Here is an 18,081-nt window from a genome sequence, read left to right as displayed (position 1 = left end):
TCAACTAGATACTGTGGAGACCATGAAGCTATTAGTCGTATCATAGCTACTTCATCGCTAAAGCGTATTCTTCACAGTAAAGTAAATGGATATTTGTAGTCAAGCATAAGATTCACACAGGCACACTATGGAGGGCTATTTAACCCCTTATTGACTGCTGATCAGTCTTGGAATAAGCAGGACTTGACCGTAAAGGGTAACTTTTTGTTTTCACTTTTATTTGTATTAGTGTGGGTGGGGGGTTAGTGGGGAATTTGTTAGGATTAGGTTTAGGGTTAGGGTCAGGTAGTCAGAAGAAAATCAATAAATAAAATTTTTAATAAAAACAAATGTTAGCTGTTATGAAAAAGTTGTATACTGCCAAAGAGTCATACGCTAATTTGGAGTCAGATTCTGAAATATATTCCCACACTAACCTCAACGCTGCCCAGCAAGTTGCCACTAAGGCAACATCCTAAGGCAAGAGACCTGGGCTCCCATTGATGTGTGCAAATTAAAATAATTCTGGGCACTTACTATGAAAATGGGATTAATTAAAAAGAATATGTAAGTATACAGGGAGATTAGGATTCAGGCAATAAATCTCCGTTAAATGATCCAGGTATGGGATAATGCATAATAACGTGATGCAGACCGCAACCCATCATACATTTTCCATTTTTTAGAATGCAAACCTCACCAAAAAAGCTACATTTTTACGGTTTCAGCTTCAGTTAATTAGGGAGATTTTAGCGCAAGATGATCCTGGTCATTCAGTATCTCCAGGAAATCTTGCGAGAATTGGTACGGCGCTTTTTGCTTTCAAATTCCTTCCAATCTTCAAACAAACCAAAACAGAGAAACGGTGCAGAATGTTGTGCTAAAGGGATACTGGAAGGACACAACCTTTAACTGTCCTGATTGCCCTGATAAGCCCGGTCTGTGCATTGTGCACACAGTTGTCTATTACCAAAAAAGGCCATTTTTACTTTATGTATTCCTTCTTTTCCCCAATCATAAAGGTAAATTAAAGGTAACGTAAAGGTTATTTTGACTTTGTAGCTTCCTATGGGTAATGTTATATTTTTCTGCTTACAATATCCTATTAAGGGTTAATTCAATTACCACTATTAAACATATAATCCATGGTCCATGAGCACGTTTTTTTCTCCATAAAGTATAAAGAATATAACTTGGGGTAGTATTTTTAACAAAATGAGCTTTCGATTTGGGGTATCACTATAAAGACTTTTTGTGTGGCTGCACAAGAAATCCAAAGCAACATTGCAATGTATGCGTAAAAACCCACAAAAAAAACCCACAAAAAATCATCAGCGATGACATGGCTGCCTGAAAAGTGTCAAAATGACCCTAATTGTCTATTGTCGTAAACCTAGATTTTTTCCCGCCAAATTTATGCGGGTTAGGTCTCGCTGTGCTTGGGGGATGTTGGTAGAGACAAATTAGTACAGTTGCATATATACTGTACAGAAAATCCAAATGTTTGTGAGAAAACCACAGAAAAATTAAAATACTGCAATTTTTGACAAATAAATGGTTGTCTGAAAAGTGTCGAACCAGGACAAGTTAATAAACATATCTTGGATACTTTTTCCAATTGCTCCTAGCTTTGCACAATTTATAAAAAATAAAATTATTATTTTTTTATTTTTTCGATATTTTTTTATATTTCCGTACAAAATAATGTATTACATACATCAGAATGTGGTTTGAGAAGAAAGCCCTATTTGTGCTGAAAAACTATATATATATATATATATATATATATATATATATAAGTTATGTGGGTTCACTAATTGACATAGCAAAAACATGAAAATTGCTCTGGCGCATTTGCGCAAACATTGTAAAATAACCCTGGTCCTTAAGGGGTTAATCCTGTTTTAAAAGTGTATGTATGATTTTGCAATTTTTTAAAATGTATTAATTTAGATCCAGTCGATTTGTCATTGGTTTCTCATTGATTTCTGGCTTCATATCTGCAATACAAATCGTGCAGCTTTAGCCATGACCCTACGTGGCCTGTCTGGGATCTCGACATAGAGAGGCAGTTATCTTAATGTATTAAAGTATCTGAAACTCTCCAATTTGAATAATGTTGGTTAAGTGAGGGCATCATAAGTATTTCTCAAGATGCAAAGCTTTACGGAAATACCTTGCAATTTTAATTATAAGCCTCTGTTTGCCACAACTTCACCCATCTATGTAAATCAAAGCACTCGGATAGAGTAGGTGTTCCAGAAGATTACAAGTGAAGATGTCAGAATAATAATAATGCACTTTATTCCGATCGCTAATTTACAGCAACAGCTCCGCAGCACAGCCCACATGATTTTGCCTGTATAGCAATTCATTCAGGGATCACGGGTGACCAAAGCAGGGGTATGAGGACACAGGTCTGGGGGTTATTTCAGCCTCATGTGTTTTTTTGTTGATTTATTTATTTTTTCTACATTTTTGTTGTTGTTTTTAAAATTCAATTTATTTCAATGTTTGTTAATTCATTTATTTTAAAGAAATAAAATAAAAATAAAATGGGTATTCATACTGTAAGATATACATGGCAATATTTTTCCAAAGTGGATACCTCCCAAGTGTCTAGGTTTGTGTGGGACAGTCATGATTTCCAGGCGCTGTCCTGCAAAGCTGCTCCACTGTACTGCTCTGGCAGGCAATGGGAGATGAAGGGCGAGTTGGGGGGATTCTCTGATTCCCCCAGACTGGCCCAAGGAGGCGTGAAATCCGTACAGCTATTGCAGCTGCAACATGGCCACTTTGGGATGCTGTGTGGTGACTCTTTGAGTATGATGGGTGGTCCTGTCCCATGTCCATGTCCCTCTCAGGTCTGGTCATACTCCCAAGGTTCTGGTTTTACCCCCTAATCCAGGTGTCCCGATGTGTTTTCCTGAATTGTTGGGGGAATTTTAGTGTCCATGTTTTATATCATTAATGGAACAAATGGCTATAGGCCACTAAAGTGCCTGCATCTGGCAACCTCCTCACTTCCTTATGCAAAACTACCTGCATTGGGTGACCACCTTTGAGGGTGTGAAGCTGTGCTATTTCTCTGGCAAGATCACTCAAACAGAATAATGTAATTGATAGTCGACGGTAAAATAAACCCTGCAGAGAACACACTGATTATTCAGTAATGAGGTTGTGTACGGCATGATTTCAATCAATGATGGATATGCGGTTTGTGTGTCTGTGCTTATAAAGTGTGTGTGTGAGAGAGCATATGTTATACGCCTAAAAAATCATTATTGTACTTTTTGAGATGAAACCGCAGACTGAAATATACAACTACAAATAATATATTAATGCTTATAAATCAGGCGTGGACAATTCCCATATATGCCCAAGGTACCTATAAGTTGGGCATGGCCAGTGTGGGCTCCAGCTCAATTCCCAGCATTTCAAAAGAAAGTGAGTGAAAGTCAGAGCCGAGTCGGCTGAGATCCCTGCTCCCCTGTCCTGGTTTGGTACATATAAGCACTTCTTGTATGGATGTGATGAGTCTAAAGCTCTATAAGCCTAGCCCGTGGTTTGGTCCCAGTTGTTGCTGCTCTTGGGGCCAGCTCCCTCCACCAGCAGCATTCTTCTAAAGTTGTGTGCGTGGCTTCTAAATTCCATACACATGTGCCCAATTGTATAAATACATCCTGTTATTTACTAAGTGTATCTACTTGATATACCCAGCCCTTAACCAGTATTCATATCTACATATCTATATTATTTACTCGCTGACTGTAATAATATCTAACATCTCTGCGTGGGAGCCACGCCATAACACCACTGCAGTTCTCGTGCACATATTATCGTCTTAGCTTTCATCGACCTCGGTGAATACATTTCCTTCGTTATATCGGTACTAGTATTTATAGGTGAAATATGCTCCTCTGTGGTGGGTACTCTTATTGTTACAAAGCTTATTTAAAACATCCCTTACACGGAATCATACAGATGTCCCATTAACATGTATAATGCCATATTAACTTTACAGAACATTAATATACCTGTACAGTTTGTATATATTCACAAAGAAGCTTGCAGAATAAGTGGGTCACAGGAACTGGAAGGAATAACATCTCATTCCTGTATTAAATCCTATGGGGCCATCTCCGAAAAACCCACAGGGAATCTATTTTAACAATTCAACACTAGGAATTCAATCTAATTTCCAACCACAAAACTGGATATATTCTCTCGTGCAACCTATTTCCTGCTATTCTATCTCTGAACCCTGGGAGACCAGAGATACAGAATCGCTGGGAAAATTATAGGCACAGCTGTGGTTGTCTTCATCCATTTGATGATTCCACGGGGAATCTTAAGTCATATTTAGAATAGAGGGGAGGAAAAAAAAAATGAATACGCTCCGTCCTCACCTCCCGTAATTGCTTCTGTCCCTAGGAGTGTGTCACCTTTCCAAATGTTTTCTGTCGGCCCCGTCAGTGATTCTCCAAGTATCTGAGAATTAGTAGGGAAGCTCACGGAAAATTAGTAGCTTTCTACACTTGAAGGATTTGCGCAAACCCCAAAAATCCTATGACAGAACTGCTAATCCTAGCAAATTTCATTAGATTGTTTTAACCATCTGTTTCCCAGGCAAATTTTTAACGTCTTTTGTTAAACCTGCCGGGGAGTAACGGGGTTAATCTGTGATTACAGCGATTTTCCAGGCTGAAACCATGTTCCTTTTAAATAATTGAGGCTGGTTTACTTATCTTCGGGACTGTAACGTCTTACAATCAAACACAATAGGCACTTCCCAAATTAAACTAATCTCTACCTATTATGTATAATGCATAAAGATTCACTTCACGCAGAGCTCGCAGTGTTAAGAAACACTGGGCTGCGCATATTTATTGTACAAATATTATTTATTGTTATCTTTTATTTATATAGCGCCAACAAATGACGCAGCTCTTATTATTATTATTATTTATTTATATACCGGTATATTATTATTTATATAATTATATATATATATATATATATATATATATATATATATATAGTGAACAGAGGATTTACTAGATATTTACGCATTATCTAAAGCTGGGAAACCTCCTGTCCTTTTTTAATTTGTTTTTTTCTATAGGATTATACTCTGTATCTTGGAATTTTAGATACAGATGTTTGTGGCCTGCAGCGGATATCACTGATAGCTGCAGCCATCCAACTGAGAAACTAGTCCTGATCTTGTCTCATTACAAAATTCTTTTCTCCATACTGCCTTCCTGTGATCTCAGCGTGCAATTCAGGATCTGTCTTCAGACATTTAAAGACACATATGATCAGAGATCTAGAATGCGCTCGTGCTCCTTTTAGATGTCAGTGCTTTGGCTATGTGACACATATGTTATAGAAGCTCTGCTTGGCATGTTAAGAAACCCTCTTTTCCCCAGAAATCTTTGATGAGCATTTGGTCTTTTGCAAAAAAAATTTTTTTTTTTAAGAGTGTCCTTCACCAACCCCACTCATTATATGCTATATTATGATCCTTTTCCAGGCTTCTTCCTACCATTCCTCTACCTGATCTGATTGAAAAGATTTCCAAGGGTATACCAAGGCATAATCACCAGTAACTAAAATTCTACCACTAAATGTAAAGGTAAGGACAAACCAGCTCAGAAACTTTCTGGAGAAGATCTGTTGTCACAGATGGACAGGGACCTTTTAGAGTTGTGGAACCACAGGATCAGGGGAGCACAGTGTACCACTGGCTTAAATCATTTCAATGTTCCAAAAGAAACGTACTCATTACTCATTATCCACTAAAAACTAAAATATCTTTAAAACAGACCTACAAGAGCCGGCAGATGGACACAGAGGTCTACTATGTCTTCAAAACTATATTCCACAACAGAGCCTTTGGAAATCCAGTCTTTAAAATTCCACAAAGACATTATTGTGTAACCACACTACCACGCTTTCTCTCTAAAGCTGACAGACAGGGCACCAAAATAAATGCTTTCATTAGTAGACAGAATTGATGGAAATCTTTGGGAATGCAGGGACACTACATTTTTTTGACAATTGTCTTCTCTTGGCATAGAAATCAGTGTGGACTCACGTTGTGGCAATGGTCACCCATTGACCACTGAGTTTAATCACAATATTTTAATACTCAACAGGAGTTTCCAGGAAACATGGGAGAAATTGATCATACCTATGAATTACATTTCCAAATTATCCTTAAATAGTATTATTAATATTATTAACAATAGTCGTCATTGTGATTCCCACATACTCACTGGTGTAATGGAGGCCCCCATAGCCCAGTTGATGGGGGCCCAATGGTGAGCCTCAGTCCCCACACAGTAAGTCTGAGCAACAGGATATGATGTAATTTCCCGGTGCTCAGAGGTAGGAAGCACTTGAGGACTGCAAGGAAGCAGAAGAGTTCTCATTGGCCATTGGACAAAAATGTAGGAGTGGTATGTGTAAGTATGTTAGTGTGTATGTTTGTGTGTAAGTATATTACTGTGCATGTAACTTTGTTAGTATGTGTATTAGTATGTTGCTGTGTGTATAAATATGTTTGTGTGAGCAAGTATTTTACCGTGTGTTAGGGTATGTGTGTGTGAATATGTTAGTTATAGGAGCACCTTGGGGCCCCAACGTAAGTCTAGCAGAGGAGCCCCAGCATGTTTTGTTAAGCGACTGTGCATACTACAATAAGGAACTGTGCTGGGTAGTCTATCAAAACTTTGATAGTATGGCATGGCTGAAAAAATTACAGAGACATCAAATTTCCACCAAGGATATATCTTTGAAGAAGAACAGCATTGACATTGTAATGTGTTGATACTTTCTCCCAACTCATCTACTTCTCATGTACGCAACCATTTAAGGGTTGAATGTCTTGATGGTACGTTGTACCTGATTGTAAATCTTACACGATGCTCAAACTCATGCTGGAAGTATAATCACCTTGAGCTGCTTAGTAATCTTGTATCTTTAAAACCAGAAGCCCCACACTCGTTCTACCATCATAAGCAAAATGATTTTTATTTGTAAAATAGGGAGTCTAACATTACAGGGGGTGCAGTTACCCAATATCTGCATCCTAATCATTAATTTATTCACTATTATTATTTTTTCCCCCTGATTTTGATACAGACAGGGCCTTACTATATCTAAGCTATAAATAAAAGGCTGATCTTATTTATTACCAATATATACCTTGGAAATGTGTACTCTTTTCCCTTCTGTACCCTATGGTTTTCACTTTGCAGGTCAATTTTCATAAAAAAATCAATACGGTTTTGATTGAAAAACTAAAGAAACAGCCATGCCAAGCTTTGTATTCTCTAGCAGAAAAAAAACAGACTAACTAATCTTTCAATTTTACTTTTGTATTTTTTGCAGGCAAAAGTTTGACATTTCAGAGAAAATCGCTATAAAAGTTCCTGGCCCCTCCTCTTTTGCTGATGTCGGCACCAAAGTGTAATAGGTTTACATGGCATTTAATGCTGAACCAACTACCACTGGAATCCTGGTTTATGATTTTGTTCACTGAACCTTTAAAACAAGTAATAGCTTTGTGAATGTTTTATTGCTGGGCAGAGAGTTGAGCACACAGATCTGTAGCTGTGGACTAGCGATCAGAGCTGTGCATCCTGGGATTTATAGTCTATTACAGGTGAAGTGCCAGATGCCATTTTGAGATTACATTCCTCCCAACAAGTCTTGATTTTCGAGAACTGTTCTGCTGTCCAACTTTTGTGGGCAGTGGGGAGCATGGACCAGTTGGGGAGATCCTCTGTTTTCCCCTTACCAGCCCAGAGAGGTTTCGAAAATCAACAGACCTCCACTGAAGCTCTCACATGGCTATTCATCTAAAGCGGGCTGGCAACCACTTCTGCCACTCTGCCCAATAATAGAGACTTATGCCACCTAATTACAGTGGCAGACTGAAACACCCTCCCTGATCTTGCCAGAACCTCCAACACAGGTGCCCCGATTATAAACACCTGAAATGTTGGTGGCATGATCATACCTGGGACCTTCCAGGCTCCAGATGGAGCCCTCTCTCTTTGGGGGATTGGCTTTGCAAGCAGCGGGGTTAATCACGTGATGGGATGCACCTAGTCACGTGTGTGGCCATGGCTAGCTGTGTACATGGGTGGGGCTAGCCCCAAACAACTTAAGTTTGTATGGAGTTGGGAGGGGAATAGGGCCAGGAGTGGATGCGCCTAAATGCTGCTCCCATGACCCGGAGATTGAACTCCATGATCTGGAGAGTCAGGAAAGCAGCTTTTCACTCTGAGTCTCCGAGTGGAGAGTTCCCAGGTATGGTTATGATGTAGCATATCCAGCAGGTTTAATTTATGTACTTTTTATCACTTACAAAACTCTGATTTTAGAGGTAATAGATTTACTCCTGCATTCAGTGCAAAACGTTTTATACCAAAGACAATAGCACTTTACAAAAGACACAGTGCATAGCATTATAAAGCAATTTAGCCAATGGGCCATGGCAGACAACCAGGGCAGGAGTTATTATCTGTCTTCAAGTGCCTAGGGGGCCCTGGGTTATCAGCTTTAAATTTAAATAGAGATATATTTATTGAATTGCATTCACTCTGCGGCTTTAGACAGATACCATATTCAAACTTTCTGTATGCCTCAAAGTGAAAAACAATTGCTAAATAGAGGTGTTTCTACGGTTCACCAAGATATAGTACTTATTTGGTGGTATAAGCAGCGATGTACCCTGGCATAGGCAAATTAGGCAGGTCTGGGATGGGGAGGGCAGTTCCTCTGCACCAAACCAGGTGTAGATCATCATATTGGGCAATTAGGTCTTTGGTGCACCACTGCTCAATGGACCAGTCTCTGAGCTCCCCAAATGTCCGGTTTATACTATGGAGGAAAGTGCCTAACTGACACTAGCTGGTCGGAGGCATTGCATGTCCTCAATAGGCGAGTTATAGACATCATATGCCGGCAGAGTAAGGACAGTGGCCACGGTGGTGGTGGTTTGGGGCTGAAGGTTCTGGCTTAGAGTGCCATGGAATGCAAATATATCTCTGGGCATAGGCCTGCCTATGACAACAGCAGAAAGTGTCTCCATGTATAAGAGCTTACAATCTTTAACCTTTTACAGTTCCGAACAAGTCAACAAGAAGCTGAATGCATTAACCCTCAAAGGGCTGATGAGTCAGTACAATACTTAGTTGCCTGCAAATGAATGAATGTTATTAATAGATAGATGACTCTGTTTGAACTCTGAGGCTTTTAAACAGCATTAATTGAAAGATATATCTCAATCTTCAGGGTTCTTGTATATAAGGTCACTGCACTCCTACAAGAAGGTATATTATTATGGAATCCATGGCTTTAGAGAGTCATTTTCAATACTTAAAGGAAATTTAAGTGCATGACATTACACACTAATAATGGCTGTACCATGTTAGTGAATAAACCACAATGTATTGAGACCTTTAATGTGATTTCAGCTTCATTATCCGCATTATCCTTCCTATTGTTAACACTGCAAGAGATATAGGCTGAGTGCCTGAATGTTTAAAGAGTCTTGATTGTCAAGGGTTACCCCGCAAGCAGTTCCACTTTAAATGAGATGACCTGTCTTTAGTTACCTGCAGAAGCAGTTCTTAAATAAAAAAAGCATTCTATTAATATTAATTTAGATTAGGTATCATTGACTGTGACACCATCATTCCTCCCTGGTTTCCATGGCAGCAAGCATTTTCTGTACATTGCTGTGCCAACGGCCTATTGACACCTGGTGACTAGGAAGAACTGCTGCCCTGCTTGCAAGAACATATCTCCATTTCTCATTGTGGTCAACAGATAAATAGCTTGGCGCTTTCATAAAGCCCCTCGCAGGGCTATGCGGCATTTTAATCCCAACTTCTCAAAATCACCGGTCATTGCCAGAAGGGCTTATGGTATATTGCATCTTGTCTCCATGCAGAGTTTGTAAACACTTGCCAAGCTAGGCCAGTGAGCTGGATATACTAAGAAATCCACCATATATTGGTCAGGAGACTTGTAAATCCAAATCATGTCCTACCTGTGGAACCAGCATATGTTCTGAGTCGACTGTCCTTCTTTTGGGCCTAAATCTCCCCACAGATCATAGAGCCACATAAAAAGTCTTGGCAAAGCCCCACTAACTAGCCATAACAATAACCGCAATCCTTAAGTACCCTTAAATGCATCAATACCATACATCATTATCTGTTATCTTTGGTGATATAGTTAATAGTATCACTTAAAATAAATTATTTAAAAAAAAAAAAGTACATCAGAAAATATTTCTATTGTGACCACAGATTAAACAGCATTAATAATTTACATTATATTATTTAAAGATTATATACTTGTAGTTAAAATATTTAATTATAATTATTATTAAATATTAATTTTAAAAATATATTGTTTTTATATAAAAAGCTAAATAAATGTAGATTGTTCTGCCTTTTTTTGCAGTAAGGGACCTGCTGCATACCTGGTGGTGTAGAGCGAATGTCCGTGGGGGGTGATGTGTGCTCATTAACCATTAAATGTACGAGGCTGATCGCCCCAAAATCAGCCACCCATGCTGAGAAACAGAATCAAAATTAAACAGCCATTTGGATATTACTATACCTTGAAAAAATGGCTCTACTTTTCCACAACCGTAATCACTTTCATATGAAAAGCTTAGGTATCATTTATATAACATAAAATGTGGACTTTTTTCTCCCGGTAGCTAGCAAGTAATAACACTTTCAGAGCACACAGCTTATGTTTGTACTTATTTCCCACTGGAAGTCCTCATTCACACGTCTCATAAATATTGTTAACAGACATGCATTTACCCTCAAAGAAACACGTTGTAGTATAGATGCTTTAGAGGATACATCATAGGGTTCCTTAGCCTTCATGGTAAGTGCTTGAGATCAGTCTCAAAACAGAGTGGCTGTGGGCAAAACTCTCATTAAAATCTTGATTCCTCGGAGAGGAGATAACTGACCCAACCACAAGAACCGTCTTTAAGTCAAATGGTGCCCTTCTGCGGTTGGCATCATACAGGACTTTGTGATAAATCCTCCCACCGGGGATCTGCATTACAGCCATCTGCATGGACCATAGGAGTCACAAAGTCGAACTATATCTGTGCTGGCGTTGACATATGCTACGGCTAACATTACCAATGTGGCATGTCTTCTTCACTGACCCTTGGATAATGAGGACACATTTTCCACCTGATTATTTTCATGCCATCCAGTATACGTATAGGGTGCTTTTTAAAGCATCATTCTGCTGTGAAGAATATCTATGTGAACATCTTTGAACATGAAACGCAAACGATGATATCGTTCAGAACTCTTCGTTTTAGCCTCTTGGTGGAGCAGCTACAGTTAAAGCTCTATGAAACTCCATTCTGAAATCGCTTACAGGTCCTTATCAGATTCTTTATATTCAGAAGATTTAGAACTAATATAGTATAATCAGTGGATACCGTTAAAATTGTATTAACCAGATAACCTGTGCACTGATTATTTAGGGTGTCTATCTGTAGAAGAGGTTCTTGTCATGTTCTACAGGTTAAGTGTGACCGGTGGGTGTATTTGCTTCGTAAAACTATATGTTGCACAATGATCACATAAGGATGCTCCTAATTGTTTGGGAAACTGGATGAGTGCTATGGGAATTGTGGTTTAAGGAAAGTCGTTAAACCATATTGTGGATAACACTGCTAAAATGGTTTTATGGAAAACCTAGATTTTGCAAACCTTGGCACATACCCTCTATAGAATAACACATATGATCTTAGCATTCTGTAGGAAAAGGTGATGATACTTGTTCCAAACACTTTGTGCTAAGACATTGAAGTCTAGTACTGTTTTCATTATGTAGAATCTCTTGTGCTATAAATACCTTTTATTAAATATCATATATATCCAGATTGCACCACAATGACTATTTTAAAAAAAAAAAAAAAAAACTACACAGAAGCTTTTTTTCTTATAGTGTCATTATTATTATATATGTTTTTTTTTGTAAACAGGGATGATGGATGACGTCTGTCGTACAAGTTTCGTTCAGCATGTGTAACTCGACACATTGTACATTAGACAGATGCATTCGGCAGTACCAGTGGTGAAACAGTGGCCGGCTAAATAACACAGTAATAGGGCAACACAATCAGGTACCATCAGATGGCAAAGTGCGGAATTCCAATCTCCCAGCCGCCAATAGCTGACATAAAGAAATTCTTTAAATGGCACATTCTGGAAGATGACAAAGAACCCCAGCACAATTGCCAACTCGGTGGCCAGTGTGATACACAAATATGCCACCTTTTAATCATTACGTTTTGATTGGACAGTGCTACTCGCTATTGATCAATCTCTAATTTCACCATTCACCAGAAAGGAGGCAATTGGCACATAACTTAGCTGTAAATGGCACATCTCTCTGGAACTTGAACAGTTAAAATACAAGAAAAGGGCATCTGTTACATATATGTGAAAAGGGATATTATATAAAAATATTTTTTTTTTATTCTCATATCCAAGTAACTCAACATTACCAGAAATAAAGTAACAAAAAACATATGACATTTGCTAAGCTTCAGTTAACCCCTTCTGCTTGGAAAGGGTTAAAAGAATGTAGTATCCCTGAGCGTTCATGTGTGGAATACTGAAAGGATTTTGTTTAACCACTCTGCGGCCGGTTGGAACACCGTGGATCTTTCAGGTTCTTTGCACAGATCATACGATAGACTTTCCGACACATTTACAATTTGCCAGCAAGCAGCAAATGGCTTTTTTTTTTTGTTATTTGCTTTCAATATATACATTTTTATTTGATTTTGTTTCTTTTTTTTTTTTGTAAAATATCCGCAGACGAGGAATTACAAAATTGTCTGATGACTGTCAATTGTTTGCATGTAAGGCAGTCTTTTTCTTATTCCATAAGGCAAATCATATTACCGAAACATATCAAAATGTAGATACAGAAAACAGGGTGTCTCTTATTTCCGTAAAACAAGCAAAAACCGGTCAGCATCTTTGGCTTAGTTCCTCTTGATATCCAAACCACAAAACTTTATTATATTTTTTTTCAATCCTGGATAAATCCTTTCATTAGTCCATAAAAAAAGGCTGTGGGATAATTTCGAACAAATCACATTACAGGCACAGAATACCCTTTTCATTAAGGGAACTCAAGAGGTTTGTCCCTATCTGCCCCACTTGGCAAACACTCTCTCCTGCCATCGGAAAAGCCTTATTCAAATGAAATCTCATCCTCGAATGGACTTCCTTCATGTCTCAGCTCCCAGGCAAAAACAAAAAAAAAAAATTTAAAAACCCCCTTGTGTTTTCTCCACTGTCTTTCAACAAAACCAACCTTTACATCAAACTGGATTAAAAACCCCATATTCGACAACAGTAAAACGTTTTTAAAAGGGGTTATCTACCAGCTTCATAACTTTTTTAGAGACTGCAAAAAAAAACCCTCATATTTTTAACCTCGACTTTGAACAGCAGCAAAATGTTTAGAATTTGTAATTTTTTTTCTTATTTTTTTTCATACCTCACATTCCCGGGAACCAGAGATGGTATATGTACAGGGTCCAGATCCATTAACCAATACATCCATGGGCTCAGTGTTGGAAGGTTTATAGTCCACATAATACTCCTGTAAAGGGGAGTTTATTTGTCTTTCAGACTCTCTGGCCTTTTTCCGTCTCCTCTTCATCATGGAACTCTGCTGTAGCTGCTTCATGCTCGCCGGATAACGTTTCCATGACACGTAGATGACCAAGAGAATCATGGCCACAGAAAGGAAAAGGGCCACACTGCCAGCTATTATTTTGTGGAAAGAAACATGTTCATATTCCTGTTCAGCCATGGGTGTCTGCAGTTCTGGAGAAGGGCTAGGAGAGTAAAAGGTAGGTGGGACACTCTCCATCTTGAACACTGTAGGCTTGGGTACAAATTGGGGTTTTGGTGGCGCTTTGGTGGTCTGGTAAGTTTTCTCGGTCACCAGCATAGGTGTCTCGTTGCAAATGTTGTAGGTTTCCACCGCATCAGTAACCTTCTCACCTTGGATGTGTTTTGGGCCAGCACAGATCATTGTGCTGTCTTTATTGCCTTTGAAGTTCTTCAGCCACAAGACCAAAGGGCATATTGTTTTGCTGCATTCCCACATATTTCCAGAGAGCGTAATGGAAGTAAGGGAAATCCATGCATTAATGGTTTCCTGTGTGACATTGGTGAGCTTGTTGGAATCCAGGTTGAGCTTTTGTAGGTTGGGGAGACACTGGAAGGTCCCAGGCTCTATGTTCTGTATGTCGTTTCCTGACAAGTCAAGGTTGTGCAGGGCACTCCAAGTCCAAGTCAATCCCTGGCTGAGAGAACGGATCCTGTTCCATTGCAAATATAGAGTGCGCAGGTTAAAAAGTCGGGGAAAGTGAGCAAAATTCACCTTTGAGAACTGGTTGTGTTCCAGGTGAAGCTCAGTAAGTTTGAGCAGTCCGGCAAAGGCATTTCGAGACAAGCTCCTGAGCCGATTGTATCCCAGATCCAAAAAATCCAAATTGCGGCAGTCCTGGAAAACCCTGACTGGCACAGTTTTCAGAGAGTTGGAACGCAAGTGAAGAATCAAGAGCTTGCGAAGACCCTTGAACTGTTCCGACTGCAGTGTCTGCAGCTTGTTGTACGATAAATCCAAGCTTCTGAGGTTGGGAACAGGGTGGAAGGTGGCATTAGCCAAGTAGTTAATTTTATTGGAGCTCAGGATCAGTTCCTTCAATCGTCGTATGCCCTGGAAAGCTTCCTCGTCCACTGTACTGATGTAATTGTGGTCCAGGTATAGCCAGACCAGCTGGTTAAGGCCAGAAAATTGGTTTGACTTCAGTTTCTGGATACTGTTGTAACGTAAGGATAGTCCCTGGGAGCCACCAGAAATATTTTGAGGGATGTCTCTGAAGGCATGGGACTCGCAGTACACAATTTTCCCGTCACACCTGCAATTCTTTGGACAAGCTTTCTGTGCCCCCACAACCATCACCAGGATGAGCGCAGGCAGCACGACCACTCTCAAACTCATGCCTTTTAGCTGATTCATCAGTTGGAAACCTGCAACATTGCAAACAAACATGCATTGAAAAGCCATAAACCGTAAGAGAGGCATTGACTGAGCAAGTTCTCTTAACCCCTCCTAAAAAAAACGCTTAAGCGGTATAGAGAGTAATTGTTTTAATTAAACCGAATAAAAAAAAAATTTCAAATCCTTTTACACATTACAGCAAAAATATCTCTCTTATTCCTAAAAATATCATAAGCTGTTTCGTTAAATTTAAAGAGATGACCTTCTTAACTTGGTGGCTTCCTAATCCCTTCTTCTTTCAAATGACTGTAGCGCATCGCTAACATGGAACATGTGCGGGGTCCTGTGATCGTCCAATAAAGAATTCATGCAAATTAATTTAGGATTCAGTAAAAAAAGCCGTCGAAGGTAAAATGATATATATTTTTTTCTGACCCATACTATACACTTGGTGGGAATATCCAATCTATTTTGAAATAGATGTGTGCTGTAGTATAAACGGGTTTATCGATGAGATAATGTAAAGGTAACAGATCACCATTACTTGGATAGGAACTAAGAAAATATATGAATAGAGAAAATTGATCAGCGTGAATTATACACGATGAAAAAGGAAGGGCTTGAGTCTGAATGAAATGTCCTTTTTTTTTTCTTGGATGCAATCCCCTAGCGCCTGGAATTTAATTAAAAATGATGCTGGGTTTGCATGTGGTTGCTCCTAATGAGAGATCTGTTAACCCTTTCAAAGGCAGCGGTGCATGCCATGTACTCTTTTGCCATCTGCTCAACATCATTGAAACCTGAAGGGTTACAAAAATATTGTCGTAGTTCAGAGTTTTTAACCCAATCTCCGCTGCAGTCTGTTCATTACCTAGTCTGCCTCCCATGTTTTCCCACACAGGCACGCAGTCACACACACTCACAATTCACAATGCATCTATTTATGGAGAAGTTTCTTTCTCCCCCGTATCGTTCCATAACCTTTCCTTCCGTCAGGTAGGCAGCTGATCGAGTACCTGACCTTGTTAACTAATGGCGGAATCTGAAAAGGGACTCGGAAAATTTGTCTAGCCAAACAGAATCTTTGCTTATGAAGAAAATCAGTGGGGAAAAAAAGCATTGCAAGAGGGGGGTTAAATGTTAGCTGCTTTTGCAGACTAAACCAGATAAGAGCCACGGGGACCTTGATTTTACAAAACAAAGTTCCTCAAGTTATCCAAAACATCATTCTAGATCTCCCAAGACTAAAAAAAAGGCGAAGAGTTAAAATGTCTAAGCCCCAGCTGGCATTTCCATGTTGTCTGCCACTAAAAAGGATTCTGTACGACTCTCTCCTCTATAACTGATTAATGAATGCCTTGGATTCAGAGGCATGGAAGAATAGGTTGGCAATCGGATAGAAGCTAGAGCATTGCCCCAGAAAGCCTCCCACACCACCAACAAATAGCGGACCCCTCCACAAGATACACCCAGGGATGTACGGGGTACCAAATCTAGATAGCACTTCCGCATCAAACGCTGGAACTGGGGACTCAAGTTAGAGCATTTTGCTATGAGAAGGGGTTAACGTATGTTCTCTCGTGCATCGTAAGTAGGCTGGAATACATGTGCACATGTATGTAATAAAATATGTACGTGGTCGCACATTGATGCAATTCTGCACCATAAGTCTGCACTGTATGTGCTAATCCTTCACAGATATTGCTAACAGGTGTAAAGCCTCACAAGGTATGTGCTTACCTCTGTCCTTTTAAACATGCATTTAACGTGGCACATGACACCCTGGGTATGTGTATGTTAAGTGCAGCCACATATATATATATATATATATATATATATATATATATATATATATATACACACAATGACAGATCTAATCTATATAACGACATATTTAAACGCACAATCGTAGTCTCCAGTGATGTATCTGCTATACGTTGCACAGAATTGGATCACCTTGTATCTTTTACAGATCCAATAATAGGAAGTAAATCAAGACACGCATAGCTTACAGCCATCCTCTCTATCGCAGACACATACACCGGCAGCCCCTTTGGTGGGAATTAAGCGAGAAACTTCACTCACCCATTCTTTGTCACCCAGCAATTCCTTGGTCCCCAGAATATACGTGTTTTTAATTTTTTTTTGTTCCTCCTCTCAATTACAAAGCACCAATTCCTTCATGGTTCATACAGGTCTCAGTGTCAAACCATCCTGGACGCAGACGAGGGGGCTTTTCCTCTCCGAACCTTTGATGAATAAGAAGAAATATATATATATATAGATGTCTGTCTCTATGTATTGCAAAGTTTATTTTTGATGGTTCCTCGTGGAATAAAAAAAACCCAATCCTGAGACGGTAATAGAATTTAGGAGAAGGGGAGAGAGGTAAGACCCCTTTCTATATGTGCCAAATCTGGCCGGGGGGGGGTCTTCAGACAAGCAAAATCCTTCGATTTTGAGTGCAATGCGAGGTGGAGAATTCAGCCCCGGTAAGGAAGGTATAGAACTTCTGTGCGATACCCAACACGTCTTGGTCACCGCTGTCTGCCATCCTTAGCAATCCATCCTTAGCCCCACCACCTCCTTCACGCCGTCAGAAGCAATAAGGCCACACCGGCGATGTCTGGTAGCCCCAAGTTCAGAAGAAGTGCTGCTTGGGTTTTTCCATGGAGCTGTTCAGGTTTCCTCTGCTATGTCGCTGTGTTGGAAGCAGCTGGGATTCAAGAGATTTTTTTTTTTTTTTTCTCTCTCGCTCGCTCTCTCAGAGACTGCTGATGCTCAAAAGCTTGCATCTCATGTCCTCGTTCCAGCGACAGACTGCCCTCTGCCGACGGAATTAGAGGAGACAGGCGGGAGCCAGAAAGCCGGCGCGGTCCGTCATTGCGATGCAACACAGTGCCTCTTGCTCTTTCACAAAATACAATTAACTCCCTCGCCTCTGAGAGCCATTTGTGCATTTGATGAATGGATTATACGTCAGAGGTCCGCGAAGCCCTG

General features: G+C 39.6%; 1 protein-coding gene across 2 annotated transcripts in view; it reads right to left on the bottom strand.

Moving 5' to 3' along the window:
• The window catches only part of LRRTM4 (leucine rich repeat transmembrane neuronal 4), a 244,661-nt gene extending 226,881 nt beyond the window's left edge, over window positions 1-17,780 (bottom strand). For both annotated transcript variants that reach the window (XM_053464649.1, XM_053464650.1), the window contains exons 1-2: window positions 17,167-17,780; window positions 13,564-15,110 (exon numbers count right to left, since the gene is read on the bottom strand). In XM_053464649.1, coding sequence (XP_053320624.1) covers window positions 13,564-15,110; window positions 17,167-17,170 — 1,551 coding nt within the window. In that variant the 5' untranslated portion in view covers window positions 17,171-17,780. The remainder of the gene's footprint in view (window positions 1-13,563; window positions 15,111-17,166) is intronic.
• Between the last annotated feature and the right edge of the window lie 301 nt (window positions 17,781-18,081).

The sequence above is a fragment of the Spea bombifrons genome, chromosome 4, assembly GCF_027358695.1.
Source record: "Spea bombifrons isolate aSpeBom1 chromosome 4, aSpeBom1.2.pri, whole genome shotgun sequence".
NCBI classification, from domain to species: Eukaryota; Metazoa; Chordata; class Amphibia; order Anura; family Pelobatidae; genus Spea; species Spea bombifrons.
The sequence above is the reverse complement of the archived record's forward strand: the minus strand, read 5'-3'. Positions and strand labels throughout refer to the sequence as shown.